Below are 25,019 nucleotides of genomic sequence, written 5' to 3'. Positions count from 1 at the left end.
ACAGACAGACAGACAGACAGACAGACAGACAGTCGCACGCCGTCAAAAACATAAATAACCTCCTTGGCGCAAGTAAATATAAAAGATTTACAAAGTCTTCAGACACGAAACAATGAACTCGTTCCATACGCGCGTTTTACCTGCTGTTGTGTTTTAACGTGCGTTCACTTTCACCCTGGAGTCTAATCTGTTTCTAATGACGTTCATTTCATGTCAAAACATTCAACAGCTTGATGCTGCAAAGAAATGTACAGCGACCAATGATGTTCTGGTGTTTTGACATTAATATGCGTCATAAACAACAGTAAATTAAAATAAAACGATAAAATAGTTGCTTACCTGTTTATGAAAATTCCGCTTGAGATCAAATTGTTGTGATTTTCTTACGAGGCGCGGGGGGAGGAGGAGCGCTGTAATCTGTTGCAGCCAATCCAATAATCTAATTGCTGTGGCTCCTGCAGGGAGGCTCCGCACGGCGGGCAGCACCGGTCTACCGACAGCATCTTTCTGCGGGTCACGGATCGATCCAAATGCTCCTGAGCGCAGGTGGATGCGCGTAAAGATCCAGGTTCAGGTTGTGGCCAGTGTCGCGCTGCCTCCTGCTGTTCTGTGACGCAGCAGGCGTTTTATGTTCAGATTAAAAGATGTATTTAGATTCATTCAGTGAAAGATAGGATTGTTTATTCATGAAATTTGCCTACTTTTTAACCTGAAGCGCCACTTTCGACTCACGTGACACCGATGATCAGGACAAGCCTCTTTTTTTTTTGTCATAATTATGTTATTTAATCTTAATAAGGAAGCGTCACCTACAATAGTCAGGAAAGCATTCTGCTGTGAAAGAGATTCGAATCTAGATATTATGGCAATAAAGTTCCATGAAATTCGAGTTATTTCACGAATATTTTGCCAAACCTTTGTAACCACCATGGCTTCAGTTACAACAAACACCTGTTTATTTTTTACGACTATATTAAATAAATTAAAACATATACAATAAACCACTCTAAGTGAGTCAGGTTAATGAAAATTTAAACTGGCATGTATACTACAAATAAACTAGCTCAATAGATTGAACGGATCCTGTTGAATTTCCAATGAGTTTTTGGTTTGAAGCTAATGATCAGTTAAAGTAAAACATAATAATTAATAATTATAAAAGCGTGTTAAAGCAAGCGCGTAATGTTTCTTTTACAAACCTCGCCATGTGAGAAACAAACCCTTAAAGTTTAAGGGAGGGCTTAAAACGTCTTGTCTAATGATTCGCTCTCAGAGCGAAAGCCAACCAATGACCGCTCTCGTGGGCGTGGCCATAAACGCTGTGTCGCGTCCTCCCAGCCGTCATGCTAGCTACAGAAGTCGCGTCTAACTAGCTTTGCTAACATTCTATTAAGACCTGGGTCCGTTTTCTCCGAATATAGTATTTTTTTTAATGGACAATCGGATATACAACAGAAACAACAAGTTGCGTCTTAACACATTTGTGTTTTTGCCCGTAGGACACGATTAGAGAGGCATCTCGGTGAACTAGCTGCTAAGCTAGCGTGGCTAACTGTAACGTATTCTCGCTGCCTTTCATCACCACGACGACAGACGCCGAGTAAAACAATCACAAGTCGGTGAATCGCTCGCATTATCATGGAGAAGGTAATTATTCCACTTGCGTCATTCCTGTAGCGTTAGTTCAAGATTAGGAGTATAGTCACAGAGCAAGCTAACAGATAGCCGCTAGCCACACCTGCTTCTCCGGTCGGGACTGGCTTACAGAGGCCATACCGGCATCGTTCGGTCCTCTCAGCTGCTCTTACTAACGTAAACTAACCCTGACCTGCCGCTGACAGCGCGCTGATCGCGGCAGGAGGCCCGTTAGCAGCACGGGTCGGTAATACGGGAGAACGCCCAGCACCGACTGGCTAACTTGTGTCCTGCATCCTGAGTCATTTGTAGGCAATCTGTAGAATATCTGTTTGATATCAAGCAAGTCATTTGGACGGCTAGTATTAAATACCACAGATGGGGAGTATTTTATGAAAGGTGTAATCTTAGTGGAGGACAGATTTTCATCCCCCCCCCCCCCCTATCCATCTCCAGGCTGATTTCTTGAAAGGACTTCCCGTCTACAACAAGAGCAACTTCAGCAGATTTCATGCAGACTCAGTTTGTAAAGCATCGGTAAGTCCTTTATATTATTCATCACCTCAGATTATTGCTTTTAATCCCTGTGAGGGGATATGTGAGACGACTAAGAGGTCAAGTCTAAATAAAATATGTGCTCATACCTGAGGTAAATCTCTGTGCTGATTTATACACATAAATATGGAGGAAGAATGCACGACTGTATTTTAACTTGTACTGTGCTGTTTTACAGAATCGGAGGCCCTCTGTGTACCTTCCGACGCGGGAATACCCATCTGAACAGAGTAAGTAACAAACGTGCAGTGCTCGAGGTAAAAGTTACTAAAAGAGAACTAAGGAAAAACTGATATGTTTAGAATATCCTCTAACTAGTGAGTTGTAAGCGAATATGTCATCAACATGCTAACAATGTTTTCTCTGCAGTTATTGTAACAGAGAAAACCAACATCCTTTTGCGTTACCTCCATCAACAGTGGGACAAAAAGGTGAGTCGGTTCCATTTTTGGAGTTAAACATCCAATTCTGGTTTTACTTTTTAGAAATAAATCTAATTTACTGACTGCTGTATAATCCTTCGTGTCACACAGAATGCAGCAAAGAAGAGGGAGCAGGATCAAGCAGAGGGTGACAGCCCAGCGCCCCCAAGGAAGATCGCCAGGACAGATAGCCAAGAGATGAATGAGGATTCATAAGGGGATGTGTGTCTGTGTGAGAGTGTGTTTGTGTTTGTGTTTTCCACTGCAGGGTATAGTCAGCGTAAACTAACAGAAGCAAAAGCTAATCCCACCTAAATAAAGACTTCTCGCTATTCAGCTCTGGAACGTCGGGATGACGTTCCCGCAAACTGTTGACCATAGAACATTTGGGGAATTCTTAACAACAAAAATCCACCTTTTTTTCTTGTCACCAGAGAAGCTCTCGGTCAGCGAGCGAACAGAGCTGTTGCTAGGCGGGGAACTTCTCATTTATGTCGGCTACTACCTGTGTGGTTCAGTAAACGTGCGGCTGAATGTTTTCTGAGCTGTGTTTGTTTGTCGTTCCGTATCGTGTGTGTGAAGTGAATGAATAGTGTCAGATTATATTTAAGATCGGACATGGACTTCACACTTAAACAGTCCCATAACTGGCACATGACTTGAGTCGCCTGGAGGGACTGTTTGATTTGTGCAAAGAGCATTTTGTTACTGTTTTAATTTTGTTATAAATATTCTTTTGTTTAAATACGGCAACGAGCTTCCTTCCTGCCACAGTGCCCACCCTCTGTTTCACCTCTCGGGGGGGCGGGGGGGGGGGGCATGGCAACATTTATCCACACTATTTAAATCGATAGACTGCAGAATCCACTGTGAAGAACAGCACATAGTCGACGCAACCCTTCCAGAATACCCTTAGATGTGCATTTATTATAAATATGCATATTATTCTCTTCTGGAATTAACGCTCGTTGGATAAATGTTGTGTTGGTGTTTCCGAGAACTATTTTTACACCTGGCAACACCTGACTAAGCAAGGCTTGTACAAATGGCTTTTTCTCACAGTCTTAGATGTTCTTTTAAGAAAGGATGTAAAAAAAAAAAAATGAGGAGGAAAGAGTTTGGCTTTTCAGCGTTGCAAGGTGGCGATGGATGGAAGCGATGTCTGGAGAAAGACTAGTCGTGTGTACATAACTGCCAGAAATGTAATTAGTTAATTAAATGGAGTTTCTTTGCGTCTGCCTTTTTTGTGAAACATTACGAAGGAAACGACAGAACGACCCTCGTGAAACAACGAGCCGCGTGGCCAGCGGATGTTTCTTTGTCTTGCATGAGTGTTAAATTCTAAGTGTAGTGTCGTCTTGTGCGATTGAAAGTTAAGTCCAAAGGCCTTAATGGATGCCATCGTAGCCCGGCCCGCTTTGCCCCGGGGTAAGGTACAGAATTGAGAGCTGGCTTAGGTGAACATGGGCGGGGTAACTGTTATATTTTTAGCCATAGAATGCACAATAAGCATGCACAGCTAAGTGCGGTTGCCATCCTGCCTTGTTCCTGAGATTCGGTTTGTATTGGTATCATACTGTGCGACACTGAATAAAGCTTTTCCCTGCCCTAACCCTGCCCAGCAGAGTCACGTTGAAGCTTCCTGTCGCTTCTGCACTTCTTTCCAGACGATGCTGCAATGTGTGTGTTGAAAGGGGTCGACTGTAAATAGGTTCCTGAACCGTGAAGCCACTTGCTTCCGCTCAGATGGTCGACCACAAGCTGAGCCTTGCTCCAGCTGGTTGTGGTGCGCTGTACAGTACATGTTTTTAGCTTCGCTGGAATAAACTGGATTTAAACTGGGTGTCTGCCGTGTGTCGCCATGTTTGCTGTAAGGAGATTCCTTTGTCTTAAGATCAAACTAAAAGTTGTGACGTTTTTATGCAACGCAGCCACAATGGTGATAAAATAGATGCAGCACAACACACAAAAAATGACTTGAAATACTTTTATTAACTATTTTTCAGGTCTTACAAAAATATGACAAAATAAATTAAAATAAATAAATCCCATTTCCCGTATTTCTGTTCAAAAGATTTGTATTTGTACAGTGGTACATTGGAAGAGCGTAGTGAGGCCTCTGTGAGGATGTCTAATCTTAATCTGAGGTTAGAGTAAGATTTTAACGTAGCTGCAGTGAGAATCTCACCTGTTCAAATCCGCTCTTTAAAACCAGAAGACGGTACATTTACAAAGTTCAGTCCTTCCCTACTGATCTCACGAGACCCAGCTGCTGAATCTAGAGAAGCCCAAATCTTCAAAAGAACTGATTTCTTTGTGACTTCCTGTCCCGTTGCCCCTGGAAGCCTTCACAGAGACCCCAAACTGTTCAAATCTGGTAATGCAGCTCAATCAGTGCTCATTTCAAGACCCCGATAATCACCATCTGCAGAATCCATGCCCGTCATAAATTGGCTAATGCTTTATACTTGGTGGAATAAAAGTTTTCTCTGAATGAGTAACCACATAACTCCTCCGTCATGTGCCAGTGTCGGCCAACGCCCCGGCCTGTGCGTGGAAACCGGATTCTTATCAACATGAACGTTGAAACGAGGATATCTTGACTCGACTGCATGACAATCGGTTACATTATCCCGCTTCTTATCACGTGTTCCTTGGACAACAGCCAGCCCTTGGGACTGATACACACATGACATTTCTCTCTAAGCTGTACTACGCACTTATAATGAACAATGACATCCAATTATAGAATAGGACAATGGGTGGATTGACACCGAAAGGATGCAGTGGCCATACATGTTTATCTCCTGTTTCCTTATTGCATTTATGTCTGTGGGGTTTTTTTCCTGATGTGGAAGTACATTTTAGTCCAGTGTGTTTTTTTGTTTGTTGCTGTTGTAAAATGTTTACAGACACATTAAATCAGCCATAAAAAAGCTGCAGCTCAGTAACATTACTACCCCTAGACCAGGCAGATCTCTCAATAGATGGATGGGTTTGCTATTTGGCTAATGAATCAGGGGACATTCGTCACACACAGAGGATGAGCTGTAGGTAAAAAAAAAAGAAGAGGGAATATAAAGAAAAGATGCATAGATTCTATAATGCAGTAAAATGTGTGCTGTTGGGGAGTTAGATGTCAAAGTCTCCTGCAACTCACTGTTATTGCCACAATTCTTGCCAGAGAGATGGTGTGGAAATGCATAGTTAATGTTTCCGTCCGACAGCTTACAGTGCCATGGCCTCGGAAAGGGAGGACCCTTGTGTAATTTCACCTTAATACATTTAAACTCTTGTTAAGAGTTCAGAGTCAACAAGGAGAAACTCTGGCGCCCCCTCCTGTAGATCTGATAGAAGTGGAAAAACGCTGGGCTTTGCTGACTGGAATGACATGAATAGACCATAAACAGTGTTGAATATTATTAACAGTATAACCCGAAAAATACAAAACACTGCAATTAAGCAATGCAGAAAATGGTGCATATGGAAAAAGATGTGGATCCCAATTATATAAAAGAATATTTAGGAAATCCCATAATGGCTGCGAATATTTAGGACATCCCATAATGGCTGGCTTACTTACCTGCGAGCAGACGCAGGTAAGTAAAAAGAATGTGTGAAAGGCTTTTGCATAATGTGATGAGGCAGGCTGGTGTTAGGGGTTTAGTGCAAACGCTACCTCGGTAACTCCAGGCCTGTTCCCCGACTCTGGATGGAACGCCATCTGTATTTACAAGGCGCTCTCTGGGTTTGGATGGATAACGACAGGTTTTCACCACATCGCTGTCATTTATTTCTGCTTGCTTTTGTCTAGTTTTTTGCTGCTTCTTCTTCTGCCCTCACCCTCCTCGGAGGAATACGGCGGATAGAGTTGAGCTTTTTTTGGACAAATCTTTTTTTCCCCCCCCATCACAGGGTGGTAGGAAAGTGTACAAAGCTCAGACGTCACCCCCGCTTTGAAAATAAAGCTGGTGTGCAAAAAGAAAAAGAAAAAAGAGGGCTATGCATGATGATCGATAATAACTAAAACACTGATTAATATTGCTTTTTCAATTTCTCCACTTCGATATTGAAGCGAAGGGCCCAAGTCTTCCTCACAGTTAAAAATGAGGCATTATACTGTACATTAATTCATGTTCTCGCTCCACAACAGGATGATTATAAATCATTGACTAGAAAAAAAAACCCCAGCTCAGCTTTAAAGGCTGAAAAATAAAGGAAATGCAGCTCATGCATTTCTTTATGTATTGCAGACCAGGAGGGATTCATATGCCTGTGTGTGACGGTGTGTGTGCGTTTTTATTTGTCATGACAGAAGGGCTTACATCTTTCTTTTAAAGCCTGTTTTTTTTTTTAACCGAACCTGAAGTCAACTCACATCGGCTTCATCCTCTCCCTTCCTCTTCTTCCTCTACTCTGCACAATGTCTGTGCCACACAGAAGGCAGGCCGGGTCTTTCCTCACAGTAAACGCACCAGTTCTCCCGTTAAGATGCGGCCGGCGACTCGTCTGCTAGACTTTAGAGCCGGCCGGGTCCAAGTCTGCTGAATGTCCGTTCTCTGACGCTTCCCCTCCAGGCGAGGGGATCTCATCCGGAACGTCGTTCAAGTCGGACCTGGATGGGGTCAGGCGTCTGAGGTCGGACACCTGAGATGATGATGATGATGATGATGATGATGATCCGTCCATGGATCTGGGTAGTGTAGCCCCGTTCACACACGCCCCCACCTCAGATTTCCCAAAGTTAAACAGTTTCCCAGGGTTGAAGGCTTTGCTGGGTGACTGGGAACGCTCCTGAGAGCTGCTACTTGATGACGATGATGAAGCCGACGGCGCCACTGTGGCGGTCGAAGCTGCGGTCGCAGCCACGGAAGCCGCGGCGCCTTCCTTCTTATTCTCCGGTGACTTGAGGAATTTGAAGCTCAGGAACCCGGGCAGTTTTGGCTCGCTTCCCGTCGGTGACTGCGGGGAGCGGGCGCCGCCTGAGGAGAACTTGCTCTGCAGCGGGATGATCTGTTTCAGCTTCATCACGTTGTTGTTGGCTAACAGCGAGCTGGGCCTCTTGGGCCTCTCTGACCCGCTGCTCCCTCCAGCTCCTCCGCCGGGACGCGATTTGCTGCTGTGACTCTTTTCATGGTGGTGATCGCCGGAGGAGTCGCCCTTGCCGTCATCCCGCTCCCTTTCCCTGCGGGCCATATGCTCGGCCTGCCTCTGCCTCTCCTCCTCCTCCCTCTTCCTCCTCTGCAGCTGCTGGTAATGCTGCTGCGCCTGGCGCTCATGTTTCTGCATGGGAAGGAAAACAGTCGCACAGTTTAGGATCGCTGTCGGATCGCCGGTACAATACTGCAGTCCTACCCAGCTAACAACGCCCTTCCTGCGAGGCCTGCGTCGCTGCTGCAGGGACCAATCCAGCCTCATCTTCTCTTTAATGCGTTCTATAAATACTGTGTTTCTCTAAAGCATAATTGCTTAACTATCCCCAGAGGTTTAAAAAGATATAAATGATCTCCAAAATGAAATCAGTCGAGTGTTTGCTGCAGGAAGTTCAGCCCCGTGGATAGCTAGTATACAAATTAGATGTTAAAGTGCTCCTCACATAATGAGGGTTTGTTCAATCTCCCCGGAGAATTCAAACACGCATCTCCTGCAACTTTTCCCGTCCGATCGCTTACCTTGAACGCTTCCCTGCGTTGATAATCCAGTTTAGCCATCTCCTCCTGCACCCACGTTGGAACGTCGGGGATGGCTACATGGATGACGTACTTCAGGAGGATGGCAAAGTGCTGCAGGCAGACAGGCAGGTGGGGAAGGCGACGATTGGGAAGGAAGCAAAAAAGATTAAATGAAATCCTAATCAGATGTAGGACGCAACGCTTCGGATTACTCTTGAAGTGAGTGATGAGCAAACGTTTTCTTGCACATCATCTGGAGCGTGAAATTCTCCTCCTCATGGCCTGACCGCTTTATCAGGCCCAAACAGAGCTGCAGGCTGTTTACCTTTTTCCAAATATAGGGAGGCACAGGTTGCAGCGCTAAGTACTATCTAAATATGTTTCAAATAGAGAGCTACAATCTACATGCTCGTGCTTTTTTTTTCTTATTATTAACAATAATAGCATGTGTCCATAACCTAACCTGGACATTTCCTGGCTCTCTAGGTGTTTAGAAAGCGCACGCATCCCGTTTGTGTGCCAGGCGGACGGGTGCAGGCAAATATTCTGCCCCGTAAAAAGCATTTCCAGAATCAAACATGTTGGCAGCCTGAACAGAAAGCACATTTTCTGATTACCGTGCCTTTTATGCTGCGTCAGAGAAAAAGGTCTGGAAAAGCATTAAGCTCAAAGCGCTTCAGGCAAGACGAGGAGGAAGGAGGCGCGCTACCTCGAGGATGACGATGGAGACAATGGCCATCTCTGGGCTGAGCCAGGGGAAGAGACGCTGCAGCTGACCGCACTGACCAATCAGGTAACAATTCACTATGATGGCGATCAGGCCCATGGCTTCCATCACAGTCTGAAGGAGGGGGGAGAAAAATGGGTTTAAGATAAAGTCTCTTGAGTTCATCCAGGCGATTATCTACAACCGATCGATTCATATGATAATAACACATTCACATTCACATGGCGGTAATCGAATCGATATTTATTTCACTCAGACCACTGCTGCAGAAAAGTCCGTGTGGGTGTAGGTCTGACCTGCCACTGGCCAATGCTCTCCACTCTGACTCCGAAGGGCCTCTGCAGGCCAGTGCACAGCTTAAAGGCATCGCTGCGGATTTCAATGATGTTGTTGATGAGAGCGCACATGGCAGCCAAAGGGAAGGCCGAGGAGAAGAGCACCACGTAGCCGAACTGGACGAACATCTCCTGGTAGTCCTGGAAGGGGTCCTGGGAGCAATAACACATGGTTCTAGCATGTTAGGCTAAGAGTGACCTTCTGCAGACCAAACTCAGGTTACCAAATTATGATCCGAGTGTCGTTAAGCTGTTGTTTATTCACGCGAGACGTTTTGGAACATGAACCCCGGTGGCAGACAGGAAACGTGTGAGGTGTCATGTAACTGAGAAGGTTTGGATTCAGGCGGCATGAAAACTGAGCTCAGTATGTGGAAAATGTCAAGTGTTACTACTACTACTAGTAGTACTACTGATATTTTGGATTACTGCCTATACCAAAAATGATCATTGATTAGTTTGTGTGTTTGTTTGACCGCTTCAAAAACGATGGACAGATTTAAATTTGCATTCAGAGTTTTTTCAGACATTGGAAGAGGAACATGGGATTTCGTTTCGGGAACAATGTTCCCATTGCAACAGGAAATCGCCATCCCTCCCAAACTCATCAGGATATGAGATTGCATATTCTCTAAGCCTTCAGTTATCATGGAGAGGCGAATAGAATCAGCTCATAACTCCATGGAAACCACAAAAATGTAATTGTAGTTTTTGAAATGCAAACTACAAACGGCGACCTCTGAAAACGGTGTGCAGCGTTTAACCTTACAGCGCAAGTCTGCATGCAGCTCTCCATCTCGGCCTGAGCCAGGGTGTTGCTCTCTCTGTCCTCAGGGGGGGCCATCCACGATGCCCTTTTGGTCTTTGGCTCGGGTCGTTCTGCGGTCCGGCCCATCCTCCTGTGTCGCAGGGATGTGCTGCCCTCAGAGCCAGAGGGCAGGGGGGCAACGCCGGCGGCACCTCCCTCGGCCACGCTTGTCCCACCCCCGGCCGACTCTTTCACATCATGGATGCCGTTATCGTTGTCGTCCTCGTCGTCGCACATTTCAAACACAGAGGCCGGGTCCATTCCTTTCCCCACCATAGTGGGGCTCCCCTCCTCCATGAAGCTGCTGTCCATAGTGGGGCCGCTGCAGGCCGGGCGCCGGCCCACCTGAGCAGCAATAGGACCGATTAGCATACTGCTAATCAATATTAAGAACTATCATTAATGCACAAGCAGCACCTTCATAAATCATGAGCTTATTAACGCGAGCTTATTAACCCTTACATGTCCGAGCTCCTACCTTCTCTATGAAGCTGACTTTCCTCAGCTTCAAACCACAGTCGATCAGATTATCCTCGTCCGTCTCTCCTTCACTGAACCTCCCGCTGTCAGCTTCATCCCTCTCGCCTCCCTCCTCCTCGTCAGGCACCCCGCAGCCTCCATTCAAACACTTCTTTTCCCTGAAAGACATTAAAGACAGAGAGACGTCAGACGGAATGTGCCCGTTCGCCACTCGCCGCGGCGCTCTATTCCCGGCGGCCGGCGCAGACAAAGAGTCTTAATTCGAACCGACTCGCGTTTGTGTTTGTAGCGACGAATGCTTTTAGGGTTTTTGTGAATGAAAACAGAAAACAGAGAAATGTAACTGTACATATTAAATATTTAGCAGAAAATGTCTGTTTCTTTTCGTGCAAGCAACAAATTAAACTGGAAAGGATTCCGGACTCTTTTTGCAATCCACAATCCACTACTGAAGTATATGTTTGCTGCCTTTTATTAAGTGAGAGGAACTTTAAATTGGCTTTGACCTTCTTTCTGACAACCCCAGCGCGGGCCTGGCGCCGCTCAGTCCAGCTCCCGGCACGGCTCGGTCAGCGGGAGAGGCCTGCGCTTTTCCTGCAGCCAGCCGGGCGTATTTCAGCAGCACTGACAGCAGGAGGTTCCAAACAGCCCGCAGGGTGAGCTCGCCCAGCTTGTGGCGTTCGTACAGGTAAGGCTGCAGGACCTCCTTCACATTCTGAAGGAACTGGCGTATGATGAGCAGAGTGGCCAGCATCTGACCGAGAGGGACAGTCACACGACGTGAATTACACAGTGTGAACATAATTTAAAGAAAAGGAAACACCTCCCTGATTTAAAGCGGTTAGAAATGTGCAGAGCATGAGAGAAGAGGAGCAGCAGGATGAAGGAGGATTTAATGGGAATCAGAAGGATAAAAAAAAAAACACAAGAAATCCAACAATTAGGTTTTCAGACCTTATTCAACAAGCACATACGTTAAAAAACATGCATGTACATGCAGCGCCTCAGAGCTCCAATACCGGCTTCACTGTAAGAGAAAGTCCAATAACGCTGATGCATATTAACAATATAGCTGCGAGCTGCACACAGAATGCAAACACACAACCACAGACATGGACCTGATGCCATTTTCAGTCGGTGATGGAAGAGCTGGGAAACGCAGAGAAGGAGATCGGGTTCCCTCCCACTGTGACCTACAGGAGCCTTGAGAGAGACGTCCGACAACGCCAGCCGCTTCTTATTTCCCAGTGCGTTTTCAAACCCGTGGGACGGCTTTCTATTCCTTTCACTGCCGTGTGAAAGCGAACTGCGTATATATTTTACTTGTGAGTTGTAACGCGGCTGCTCTGTTCTGGTCGGTGAGAAATTGAGGTTGGAATGGCAAGACTTGTAGCAGAAAAGCATTTCCCACAAATTTCATGGATGGGAAAGGCCAGTGAAATTCCAGACACCACATCCCTATGTTAAACAGAGGAAAACCGCACAATGACAGTAACTAGAAACTAATCATTGAAATAATCAGAAAGCCGCACACCTCTAAAATAGAGCTTTAATTGTCATGTGGACATTTTGAATTTATAATAGGGCGAAGGAATTATGACATTTAGAGGCTCCCACCAGACAACAGCATAAGAAACAGGTTGATAGGTGAAGTTTCTGTAATGATCACCGTGAAGCATGTAAAGGCAAACACCAAAAAGAGTCACACAACAACCTTTGACCTCTTTCCCCAGACAGTATATGTACAGAGACCATACTTTGGACTTGAGTAAAGCCCTGAAGAACCAGGGAACAGAGACCACAAGCATCTGGATCTTGAAGAAGATGATGGGCAGCACATTGACCCGGACCTGCCGCTGCAGGCTCCGTAACAGAGACAACACCAGCAGCATCTTCCGAACGGATGGATGAAATGAACGGGTGGTTACAGAAACCGATGCATGGAAGCAGAGAGAGTAAATGATTTAAATATGGGTTTGCAACAACAACAACAGACGATGGAGGCCGAATGAGTCGCTGAAGCCGACGCCTGATTGAAAGGCTTCTTACCTCTTTCAGCCGCTCCATGTCTTTGAGGTAGAATCCAATATAAAAAAGGCTGAGATACGAATTTACAAACTGAAACTGTAAGAGAGAAAAAGGCCATAAATAATAGAAATGAGCTTCTTCCCCACGTTTGCAGATGAAATGTTGTGGAATAAAAAAAAAAAGCAACTCACAAGGACAATTTTGATGATGAGATTTTTCTCATAGGCACTCTGGAGTCTGTAGTTTTCTGTGGGAAAATAGCATACAAGCCATCTCAAACAGTAAAAACGGAACCACCATGATGATATACTGTAAAACTACTGATAACACGAGTATAAGGCGGATTATTAAAACGTCAATCTTCCATAAGAAATCAGCTCCGCTCTGAGTGTGAACCCGGACCCGCGACTCTCACCCATGTCGTTGAGCCACCAGGCGATTTTCCTGTACACCTCGTCACATGCGGTCACAGTGATAGCGAGCATGATTTTGGGGATGAAGCGAGCCAGCCGAGGCATTTCCTTGATCCCCATCACAAATTCCTGCAGAGACAAAATTGTTGCTTTTGACTCCAAAAACCATCCAGGCTGTGTAATCAGCTGGACAATCTTTTTTTTTTTTTTTTTTTAAAGGTAATCGCGCTCTCTTTCTGCATGACCGTATCGACCTTTAACCGAACGAGGACATGATGCAGGGTGAGGAGGTTTCTGTGAGTGAAATCAATACCGACACAAAGTCACATTAAACACAGATGCCGACAGCCGACTGACCTGCAGCTCGAAGCAGATGAGCATGACCAGGAAGACAAAGCAGAGACAGAGGACACAGATAGGCAGGCTGACCAACCACCTGAATACACGCCTCCGCCACGGAGGATAGTAGAACTCCTCGCATCCTGTTATGGGACTGCAGCGCTTCACCCCCTGCAGAAGGGGAGCGAGCAAAAGGGTGAAAGGGCTTGAAAAGGAAGAGAGGAGGACGAGGATAGCGAGAGGCAACGTTTCAGTTTCTCTCACCCGGAACTGAGGCCGCGGTTCCTCCAGGGATTCGGTAGGGGTGTCCAACGTTCCCCACTTGTACGCCAGCTCGGCGCCTCTCCTCTTCCACCGCTCCAGGAACAGGGTGGCCCAGACCACGTTGAACAGCGCAAACACAACGCAGCAGATGTCGCGGCTCGTCTGACACAACCCGGACAAAAAACACGAGCTACTTTCAGCCCACAGCGGCGCCACCGTCGGGAGGTTTTCAGCGGGAGGCTCGCTTGTTGCTTAGAACGGCGGACGCTTCGCGCCTCACCTGATCCGACTCGGTGAGCATCCACAGCACAAATCCGATCAACGCGGGATACAACATGGACGTGGTGTAAAACCCCAGCCAGGCGAAATACATCGCAATCTTCACCCCGAAGTAATCACAGATGTCATCTGTGAAGTGAGGAATGAGTGTTACTGTCAGCGTAGAGAAGTACGAACGAGTCAACAAATATTCGCTTTAATTGGTACGACGGAGGAACATGGAGGGAGCAGGGCTGGCGCTTTGGGAGCAGGAGAATCTTCGACTGACCCAAGGGCTGTTTCTCACAGACAGCCTGAACCCAAGACTTCATCAGCTGACCGAGGATCCTCTGCTCATGGAGGGGAAAGAGCTGCTGGATGACTCCTCGTGCATGCAGCTCTGGGACTGTAGGAGGGAATAAAGCACGTTGGAATGTCAGTAGCATTTTCAACCAAGTATTTGATTATTAGTAATGCAAAAAAAAAAAGAAAATGTTAAAAAACAGTAAAGGACCGGAACCTACTGATTGGCTGTCCCTCCAGGAAGTTGATATTATGAAGCACCTCTCCGTGTTTGGCTCGTAGATTGTCCATCCAGAATTTAATGATGCTCTGCCTCTCCTGGAGTCAACACACAGGAGGAGGACGGAGACTCCGGTGACTTGGGAGGACCTTTATTTCCATGTGTGTGTGTGTGTGTGTGCGTGCATGCTGACACTGACCTGCGATGTAAAGAAGCAAACCTCGCTCTCGATGTTCTCGTAGATGTAGTCCTCCTCACAGGAGAAGTTCCGCGTTCCTCCTCCGAACTCGGGCTTCACCGTTTTCCTCAGGCCCATCTCCTCAGCTCCTCGTAACAAACTGATGGACGACAAAGAAAGCTGAAGCCGGGAATCCATCTTCTAACGGCAGCGCAGCGCGTCGTAACGTGCACAACCGTAACGTGCGAGAATGTGAATATTTAATCACATTTAAGACCTGAAAACTGTCATTTCCTGTTTAATGTTACTATTAATCAACAATTTCTGAAGATGTAAAATGCTTTTATTTATTTTTTTTTAGCTCCAGCTCCTCTAATATGAGGATTTACAAGCGGTCACTTCTCAAAATAAACTGAAATCGTGCTGATTCGACATTGCAAAGATTCATAAATCACATTTCTGCTGTGGTCAGCGGAACAAAAAGCTACACGGAAAAGGACGAAGCGGCGTTTGGTAAAACAATCGGCAGAGACGGGCCGACCTTCATCGTGGCGTCACCTCTAACGCCTCCCCCTCATCGCTCAATCCCCATCAGCCCCTGCTCCACTTCCTGTTTTCATCCTCCTCTTTCTCTTAACATCCTTCCACCTCCTCTTCGTCCTCTCTTCTCTCATCCACCTTCACGCAACCATCCGCCCCAGCAGTTTTGAAATAGAAATCGGAAACGCGCCGTTGCCTCCTGATGTGACGGAGCAGATGCTGCACATGCAGGAGCGCAGCCTGGGTGGGTCGTTACATCCATCCATCACACAGAGGAGATCCAGCGCCATGATGGACAGCAGCAGAGAGAAGCTGCATCTGTGTAACCGTTTAGTTATCCGTGAGGAACGGCTAAGCGCTCCAGGGTTGCTGCTCCCAGTGGAACATTTAACCTCCGTTCTCATGAAATCAAACAACATTATTGACTTTTATGCTCTTTCTCCTCAAACACTTAACACCAATGGAATGTGTCGACGTAGAAAAAGGACTTCTAAAGGCTTACGCTAACTCAGAGGAACAGGAACCTTTGAAACAGGCACAGACCATGTGAGCCCAGCTGTCTCTCTGCTGGTGCCTACACTGGTACTACAGTTCAGTACGACTGTATTCAAGGGGCGCTCCAGAGGATAGAATACTTTCTGGGTTATCTTTTCTTTCACTTGAAATGTAGGTCGACCTGTGTGTGTGTGTGTGTGTGTGTGTGTGTGTGTGTGAGGAAGAGGAGCCCAGCAATCATTTTCTTTCCTGGAGCTCTTTACCTGGTAAAGTCTAAAAAACACTGTATCCATCCTTTCTCTTTTGCCTCTCTCCTCCTCCTCCTCCCTTCTTTTCTCTCTCTCTCTTCAGGACATCTGTCTATTCCTATTTACACTCATGGGTGAACGATTCAGCCGGGATTCTGTATTTATTTCCCTTTCCCTGCCTGCCGTCGGATGCAGCGTCAGCATCCTACGGAACGGTCAGTGCCGCCTCCCTCCGTCGGATTGTATTTCCTGACGCACCAAAGTCAGCGCTGAGATTAGAATGACGACGAGCTCATCTTCAGTCAACCCGCAGATGGCTTCCAAAATAAAAGACTGCACTTATAGGGAGAGCGTGAACCGAACGACGACGCAACTTTCTGCCAAACCTTAAATGTCTCGCAGCAGATTAGTGGAATCAGCAGAGGACAGGAAAGACATTTTTGTCTTCAGCAAAGCAGAAATCACACAAACTCATTACAAATCTGGATTATTCAATCCGAAGGAGCAGTTTAGATCAGATCATAAACCTAGAGCAGATACAGATCTACTCATCTAACTTCAAATAAAAACGAGATAAAGCTAAATGTTAAATTCTATACACGCAAGCAACAAACTGCACTGAGCATTTTTCACAAGCCTCTATTATTTTATTGAGGAAAAACAAAATAAAGTAGTTGATTGCTTAGAACAAACACCTTTTACGTTTACTCTGTACTCAAAACTACGATTACTTGCCGTTATATTGTAAAGACTGAACACAGAAGAGGTTAATGCTGCAGAGAGTCCTTACTTCTCATACGTTGCCGTGACGAAGAACGCGTAAACCCGCGTGTGCTTGTGATGACGGATTTGGATAATGAGCTCTGGGATTCCCAGCCGGATGTGGTTCAGTAGCCATAGCAACGTGTGGTCATCCGTAGTATCTGTGGCAGGAAATTGCAAAAAAATAAATAAAAACATCCTCAATGTTTTCCCACTCATCGCTGCATCCAGAGGACTCCCACAGTCCTGGGCTATTTATTCCTGAGCAGCAGCTGCAGGTTAAATGTTACACAAACGCATGACGACATTGAAATACAAGTGTGTGTGTGTGTGTGTGTGTCTGACCTGCAAATGTCATGAGGACATCACAGTTTTCTGTGGGCACCGTCTTCATCCAGGACTTGTGAGACATGATGTGTCTCCCAGCCTGCAGCAGTCGCTTCCCAAACAACTTATCTGAGAGGGAAAGCAGGCAGAGAGAGGAACGGAGAGAACGAGACAAAAGGGGGAGAAAACCAAAGTCACCTTTTCAAAGTGGAACAGTGCAAGGAGCGAGGACATTTCTAAACTCTTACCCCACTGCCCCCTGTAGAATTACAATGCACAAGTCAACAAAACGCTAAAAATAGCTCTGCTGTCGCCACACAGTGAGGCCGGAACGCAACCTTATCGGGACGGCTCAGTGGAAAGAGGACAGCACATCTTCCCACAAACTCCATGGGACAGAAATGTGTCATCTTTATGTACACCCATGAGAAATACGGGACGTTTGAGTAAGTGGTTCGCTTATCGTTCACACGGTTACAAAAGCAGACGCTCTGTGAGAGGCCCGAGGCCGTGGCTGGCTGTAAATGTAACTGTGATATCACAGCAAGCGGCCGTAAATCCCACCGCCAGATCAGCAGCCCCCCCGATAAAGCCCCCCCCCGACCCGTCACATTAAACAATCAACGCTTCATGGAAGACGGAACGGCTCAGGAGGGGACACAGCGAGGCTTCCCAGAAACGAGCCTCAGAATAAACGATGTGCAACGTGAGGCTGCTGCACAAAACAAGTGCAATAAAAACTAAAGAAGAAGACAGCACTAATGCTACGATAACGATTGATTTGTCATAGAATTCCAACTTCATTTCTTTTAATGCATTAAATGTAATCTATTCAGCTGCAGATGGTGCTTTTCCCTCGATGGATCGAAAGTCGCCGTTACACGCAAACTCCAAGAAAGGCTCCGTTTGATACTTACATAAGAGGATGTGACAACTTAGTCTTTTTCCATATTGTTTGTCCCCCCCCCCCCCACTGAAAAAAATAATCATGCAAATATCTCAACAGGCCAAAGAGGAACCAGGGAGAGGTGTTTTCACCTCCTAAAGTCTGGAGTGGTGTGCCTGGAAACTGAAATCTGAATGGCTGCTACACCGTGCTTCAGATGAAGAGCTGCAGGCAGGAGCTGCAACATGACAGCAATTCCAATGAGTTCTGTATTCATTGCTGAGCAGCATACGTGCACGCACACACATAAACACACGCACACACACACACACACTCTCCTGAAGCGGGCTTGTTTGTACAGAGCTTCTATTTACGAGCTCTAACACCGAGTACTCTTTAGGTTCTAGAACACAGATCCAGGATTCCTTCCTGCTTTGGAGTGGATCTGGGTAAAGATATATGACGCATGTCTTGTTGGAATGTGGATTAACACCAACTAAAAGCAGCTGTCCGCGTTGAGAGGAGTCAGATGAGGTGGCTCGGGACCTATTCAGGATGCGTCCTGGACGCCTCCCGGGTGAGGTGTTCAGGGCACGTCCCACCGGGAGGAGACCACGGGGAAGACCCAGGACACGCTGGAGAGACTATGTCTCTCGGCTGGCCTGGGAACGCCTCGGGATCCCCCCGGAAGAGCTAGAGGAAGTGGCCCGGGGAGAGGGAAGTCTGGGCTTCCCTGCTTAGGCTGCTGCCCCCGCGACCCGGCCCAGGATAGGCACCGATCCATTCATTTGATTTCTACCTATAAGATGCATCAGTTCACTGAATACACACAAGTAAGTCATTACTGGGTCCATTATTTATAATTCCATTACCTCATTCTCCTGCCGTTATTTCCATCTCACTTGATGTGATCGGTTTAACAATGCTAGTTCATTTGAACTGAAGGCTTTCGCCTCATCATTGATTTCCATGGAGAGAATGATTACCACAGCGTATTACGGACTTTACCCTGAAGACAACATTGTATTGTTGTTAGTTTTGGAATTTAAATGAAGTAAGACACTTATGTTATATATATATATATATATATATACACACACAGCTCACTAGTGTATTTCCATAGTGCACTTGATCATTTGAATAGCCCTGCTGAATGCCGTTCATGTCGCCTGTGTCAGTGAATTATAGGTTTTAAAAGCCTCGTTCGGGCTTTGTAACAGAAATCAGGTCGTTGTTGAGCAGTTCAGCTTCGCAGTGAGACGTCGGTCCCATGGCTATAGCGCTTATCAGCCCGTCAGGCAGGGTGTCTGGGATCAGCTCTGTGGGGTGTTTACACAGGCATTTCTATACGAGTCTGTGTGTGAGCCTGAGATACCAGATTAATGCGCCAAATGACTGAAATGAAGGTCACAACGCTCAAACGAGTACTTCAAGATGCATTCAGTGTGATCTTCGCTGGCTGTGTTTGATAACGCTCTGATGGAGGAGGGACCGTGAATCAGATCGCTGTGTAAACGGTGTAGTTCTACATTGGGGTGCTGTAGTTCTACGTTTGGGTGCTGTAGTTCCACGTTGGGGTGCTGTAGTTCTACGTTGGGGTACTGTAGTTCGACGTTTGGGTGCTGTAGTTCTACGTTTGGGTGCTGTAGTTCGACGTTGGGGTACTGTAGTTCTACTTTGGGGTACTGTAGTTCTACGTTTGGGTACTGTAGTTCTACGTTTGGGTACTGTAGTTCTACGTTGGGGTGCTGTAGTTTTACATTTGGGTGCTGTAGTTCTACGTTGGGGTGCTGTAGTTCTACGTTGGGGTGCTGCAGTTCTACGTTGGGGTGCTGTAGTTCTACGTTGGGGTACTGTAGTTCGACGTTTGGGTGCTGTAGTTCGACGTTGGGGTACTGTAGTTCTACTTTGGGGTACTGTAGTTCTACGTTTGGGTACTGTAGTTCTACGTTTGGGTACTGTAGTTCTACGTTGGGGTGCTGTAGTTTTACATTTGGGTACTGTAGTTCTACGTTGGGGTACTGTAGTTCTACGTTGGGGTACTGTAGTTCTACGTTTGGGTACTGTAGTTCTACGTTGGGGTACTGTAGTTCTACGTTGGGGTGCTGTAGTTCTACGTTTGGGTACTGTAGTTCTACGTTGGGGTGCTGTAGTTTTACATTTGGGTACTGCAGTTCTACGTTGGGGTACTGTAGTTCTACGTTTGGGTGCTGTAGTTCTACGTTGGGGTACTGTAGTTCTACGTTGGGGTACTGTAGTTCTACGTTGGGGTGCTGTAGTTCTACGTTGGGGTGCTGTAGTTCTACGTTGGGGTGCTGTAGTTCCATGTTAGGGTGCTGTAGTTCTACGTTTGGGTGCTGTAGTTCTACGTTTGGGTACTGTAGTTCTACGTTGGGGTGCTGTAGTTCTATGTTAGGGTGCTGTAGTTCTACGTTGGGGTACTGTAGTTCTACGTTGGGGTACTGTAGTTCTACGTTGGGGTGCTGTAGTTCTACGTTGGGGTGCTGTAGTTCTACGTTGGGGTGCTGTAGTTCTATGTTAGGGTGCTGTAGTTCTACATTGGGGTACTGTAGTTCTACGTTGGGGTGCTGTAGTTCCATGTTAGGGTACTGCTACGGCTGAAAATACAGCCAGACTCGTAATTGGACATGAATGATGCATCCAGCTGGTGATTTGTTCAACTCAGCAACATTTAAAAATGTCATCTGAACTGACAATCCAGTTTAATCCAAACAAGTCTCATCTAAGAATCAGTTTCATGGCCCTAATGAGAAACCTTCAGACAGGAAGTCAGCTGGATGCGAGAGCACAAAACAAACTCGTAACCATGGAAATGAGGAAAACTAAAGACAGAAGTTTATCTCTAAATCACAAGCGGGACCGCTGCAGTATTTGGATGTTGTGGGTTGAAAGATTTGTGAGAGAGACATTGGGACAGTCTCATTCTCGTTCTTTGTTTGGTGTGGGATGATGACACGGGTCGAGCTCAGCCAACGCGGAGACGGGCGGGAACTCCTTCCATTGCAGCTGCTGAGCGTTTAAATAAATGGCCTTATTACAATGATCATGTCAGCCAGTGGGATGGAGCGTCTAATTAGGTTTAGAGTACCCGGCAATTTCCTTAATTAGGTTCCTCTCCTTCTCTGACTCTGCGCCGCCATCCTTTACAGACGACTGTAACTGGGGCGACCAACCTCAGTGAGCGAAAGAGAAGCGGGGATAAATGGAGATCACGGTGCCGTCATATTAATCGTGAGCGTGGCTGAGTTCAAACCCTTTCAGTGCAGATCCCTCCTCCGCCGTCACCCGGCTGGCTGAAAGCAGCATTGTCAAAAGGCTGGTTATGAAAGCGAGGGGTGGCGATGATGAGTACAGCGGCGTGAATGGCGGCCTTTGTGTAGAAAGCAGACCTCGTTGTTGAGTAGTGCCAAAGCGGGGCTGCAGCCTTCTGACTCGGCCCCGCAGAGCGAAGGGAAGGGAACGCTCCCTGCCATTTGTTTAAAACACACCAGGTTGCAGGTTCAAATACCGGTACAGAAACACCGTTCAAATGGAGATGGCCCTAAATGAAATGCAATCATTTAAAACATGCATAACAAATTTAGTGATTTGTGTAATCGCTTTATTTTTTTTATTATCTTTGACCATATGTCATAAACAACAAGGACAACAAACAGCTGGATATCTGCAACATGAAACCTTGACATGGGCACCGTGTTCCCCACACTGCGGGCTGCAGGCTGGCCGCTCACGCTCTACGTTAACAGAGGCTACTGGAAGATCTCCACTACAAACAAACGGCTGCCGATTCCTTCGCCTCAGCAAACACCGATCGGGACAAATGAGAAATGCTGCAGGTATGTCGCTCTCAAAGGCAAACACGGATGTTTGCAGCAGCGCCGACGCGGCTTCTCTTCCTTGGCGGTTAAGATGCCTCTAATCCCGATGCTCTGACCGTACGACGCCTCAGATACACCAGGTAGCCATCCAAACCAACAAGTCGGTGCAGATGACACATGCATTTTATGTTCCATTGTTTATGCTGATGTGGCACAAATAGCAAACTAAAATAAAAATGTAAAAAACAAGGGGGGGGGGGGGGTGAAAAGCAGAGGAGCTGTAAGAGAAGGAAGCTGAGACAACAGACTGTGCTTGAGTCTCATCAATCAACACTGCCAGCGTGCAGATATATGAGCTGGAACAGAGTGTTCCCCCTCACTTGTAGAAAGGCTTTTTGTCGCATTCAAGTTCTTATTGGAAGATACAAGTAAAAGAAATAAAAGTATGACGACCAAACCTGCACGAAAAGGAGAGTAAATGGCCTAAAGACGCACGACTGAGTCAGTTCACACTCAAACTGCACAGCCAGACGAGACGTCTAGTCTCAGGTTTAAATATTAATATTAGGATTATATGAATACAGTGTCACAATGAATCTTCAGATACATACGCAGGAGAAGCCTCCGTTCACCACAAGCCCCATTGTGTGGAATGTTACACCTGAGCATCCCTCGGAGGGCGATAGAGTGGATGACGCGGGGCAGTTCCCTGTGGCTATCTTGGCAACTGTCGATGCATTTCTCCTGGCTTTGCTTAGCAACAGGTAACAGAAAAGAGAAACGGCGCCCTGCAGGCTGAGCCAACGCAGTCGCAGAAAGGCAGAGGAAGAGGTATTCGATGCTGCCTTTGTGTCGAAGCGATAATCGGTCGCACCCGCATTGACGCTTCTTCCAGTCTCTGCAGCATGTCGCAGCTTCCATGCAAGGCAGGACGCCTGCGGCGTTCGGCTCTGGAGCAAACATCATCATTCGCAGCTCACAGCTCGATTGTCTCCACGGCCTCGGATGGAAAAGTGTGAATTTCCTAAGAGCCATGGAGGGATTTAGGAGTTGATTGGCCTGAGGCAGAAAGGCATTATGGGTGATATGATTAAGGCATTTAAAATAAATAAATATCTTGAGAAGCTGGGACGAGTGAATCACCGCAGGGGAGGCAGATGGTTTATCACAACTCAGGAAAAGTGTGTGTAACCGCATCTAATGGCTCTGCATGCCGAGTGAATGGAGAGCGCTCAGAGGGGGACGCGGGCCCTGAATGCATCTAATAATAATAATAATAATGGTGGAATATGTATGAGATCATCTAGATTTGGGAGGGGGGGGGGGGGGCACACAACCTAATTGGTGGGCACTTAATTGAACTTTGAAATGCCGGCTTTTGACCATTTGAGTTTACAGAGAGAAATGGCTGGATTAAAGTCATCGTGGTCGACTGTTGAAGGATTAGGAGAGGATTGGAGACAATCAAACAATCCAAGCCTCCAGTGAGGAAAAGCCTTTCAGGCGGAGACCAAAGAAATCTCGTCTGGAGATTTGCTGCCATGCCGGGGGGGGGGCTGACAGTGACACGCGTGACGGCACGGCCGGTGATTTAATCGTAAATTCCATCAAATATCAATAAAGTATTTTGCATACAGAGAGCAGATACCCTGTCAGCAGCGGAGGCGAGCATCACCAGACTCCTTCATCTCCGCACCGCTTCTAGGCGATGACTTCACGTAAAACTAAACTTTGCTTGCAGGCTGCTCAGGTTACCTCCAGCGTGGAAAGGAGCGTTTCTCTGCTGCTGACAAGCCACTGCTCCTCTGCATCGCTCTGCAGCAGGAGTAGCAGGGGAGCACAGAGGCCTCCTCCGCACCCTGCAACGCCGGGAAAGTCACCCCGGCTCAGCAGCTACTGCGGTTCGCTCCAAAAATAACCTCACTGGCAATCCTCACCACGAAAAAACTCTGATGTGGCCAATTCAAATCCATTGTGGGTGTCACAGAGAGTAAACCGGTAGTAGATGCACTCTTCCTATCTTTATTTTAAAAAAAGGTAAATACTATAATTGTACGCACACTGGTTAAAAAAGAAGAAGAAAAAAGAAGTGAAGTGTTACTTTAAGAAGGCAACCTTTATCAACCAACAGCATGGAACGACTCAGAGTGAAAACAGTCATCAAGTTACTAAACAGGCAGTCACCTGGAAGAAGGATCCAAGAACGCGAAATAAAGTAAATATTTGTGTGGCCTAGAGGAAGGCTGGTGGGCGTAGGACGCAGGACGCAGGGCGCAGGGCGCAGGACGCAGGACGCAGGGCGCAGGGCGCAGGACGCAGGACGCAGGGCGCAGGACGCAGGGCGCTCAAACCCAAACAGCGCGACGCGCACAGTGCACCCGAGCTGGCCTTATTCCTAAAGAGCGTCGCCGCTGCGGCTCCACAATGCGCGTCAAAGACATTTTCCACGCCTCTGTTGTCTAATCGGGTAATTTCGGGACGCCCTCGTGGAAACAAAAGGAGGGCGCCGCGAGGTGGATCACGACGCGGCGGCGCTCCGCTCGTCTCCCATCATCGCGTCCACCTGTCCTTCCTCGCTCAGCCGCGTCGACTCACCAAGTACACCGGAGGAGGCTGCGCCCGGCTCCGGCCTCTCCGCGTCTCCCGGCGGCGCTCGGTGTCTGTGCCGGGCGCTCTCGCCGCTGTCGCAGGCGGTGGTCGCGCCGCCCGCGGCAGACGCGCCGGTCCCCGCGTCGGGCATGCTCTCTATCGGCGAGGAGCGGAGGAAGATGACGGCTTTCTCCGGGAAATTGGGAGGAGGTGTTGCATCTCAGGAGGAGGGTAGCGCATGGAGGGGGGGGGGGGGGGGTCCGAGGGATCAAATGGGTGTGAAAGTGAAGTGAAGGTTGTCGGTGACGCTGCGGCGGCGAGTCATCCCGGTAGTATTCCGGAGCAGGATGCGCGTCTGGATGAAGAGCGCTCCTCCGGTGACTGGAGAGGAGGGACAAAGAGAGAGGGGAGGGGGGGGGGGGGGGGGGGGGGGGAATGGGTGGCGCGCACAAACGCGCACACGCTTTCGTCAATATTGATCCAGACTGCCTGCAAGGAATTCCTTCATCGGAAAGTAAATGTGAGAGAATGTCGCAAAACTCCTTTCGTGCGCAGCAAACTAGACTTTACTATAAAAAAGCTGCACATTCCATCAACATCAGTCATTTTCATGCGTTCCTGCTAAGAGGGCTAATAGTAGTCTATTTGTCTCCCTGCAGCGAGCTGGACCACAAATAGAACCGACTTGGTTATATC

At 47.2% G+C, this 25,019-nt stretch overlaps 2 protein-coding genes across 3 annotated transcripts; one reads left to right on the top strand and one right to left on the bottom strand.

The window, feature by feature from the left end:
- Positions 1 to 1,330: 1,330 nt before the first annotated feature.
- On the top strand, positions 1,331 to 4,426 carry dda1 (DET1 and DDB1 associated 1). 2 transcript variants are annotated; one of them, XM_068743359.1, is made up of 6 exons: positions 1,331 to 1,400; positions 1,500 to 1,647; positions 2,092 to 2,172; positions 2,369 to 2,420; positions 2,560 to 2,621; positions 2,724 to 4,426. In XM_068743359.1, exons 2-6 carry the CDS (start codon positions 1,639 to 1,641, stop codon positions 2,826 to 2,828), a joined length of 309 nt encoding a protein of 102 aa, XP_068599460.1. In that variant the 5' UTR covers positions 1,331 to 1,400; positions 1,500 to 1,638; the 3' UTR covers positions 2,829 to 4,426. The 2 variants fall into 2 exon arrangements, with proteins under 2 accessions (XP_068599460.1, XP_068599459.1); XM_068743358.1 differs by having other exon boundaries at positions 1,360 to 1,647.
- A 2,412-nt stretch (positions 4,427 to 6,838) lies between these two features.
- Positions 6,839 to 24,552, bottom strand: ano8b (anoctamin 8b). The gene is made up of 20 exons (XM_068743145.1): positions 24,330 to 24,552; positions 17,028 to 17,138; positions 16,711 to 16,843; positions 14,659 to 14,797; positions 14,461 to 14,557; positions 14,226 to 14,342; positions 13,959 to 14,086; positions 13,679 to 13,840; positions 13,433 to 13,585; positions 13,078 to 13,204; positions 12,854 to 12,909; positions 12,684 to 12,758; positions 12,392 to 12,526; positions 11,141 to 11,388; positions 10,633 to 10,792; positions 10,116 to 10,499; positions 9,308 to 9,499; positions 8,994 to 9,125; positions 8,285 to 8,395; positions 6,839 to 7,895 (listed from the first exon to the last, which is right to left on the bottom strand). Exons 1-20 carry the CDS (start codon positions 24,472 to 24,474, stop codon positions 7,125 to 7,127), a joined length of 3,576 nt encoding a protein of 1,191 aa, XP_068599246.1. The 5' UTR covers positions 24,475 to 24,552; the 3' UTR covers positions 6,839 to 7,124.
- Between the last annotated feature and the right edge of the window lie 467 nt (positions 24,553 to 25,019).

The sequence above is a fragment of the Brachionichthys hirsutus genome, chromosome 9 (assembly GCF_040956055.1).
Source record: "Brachionichthys hirsutus isolate HB-005 chromosome 9, CSIRO-AGI_Bhir_v1, whole genome shotgun sequence".
Classification (NCBI taxonomy): Eukaryota; Metazoa; Chordata; class Actinopteri; order Lophiiformes; family Brachionichthyidae; genus Brachionichthys; species Brachionichthys hirsutus.
The sequence above is the reverse complement of the archived record's forward strand: the minus strand, read 5'-3'. Positions and strand labels throughout refer to the sequence as shown.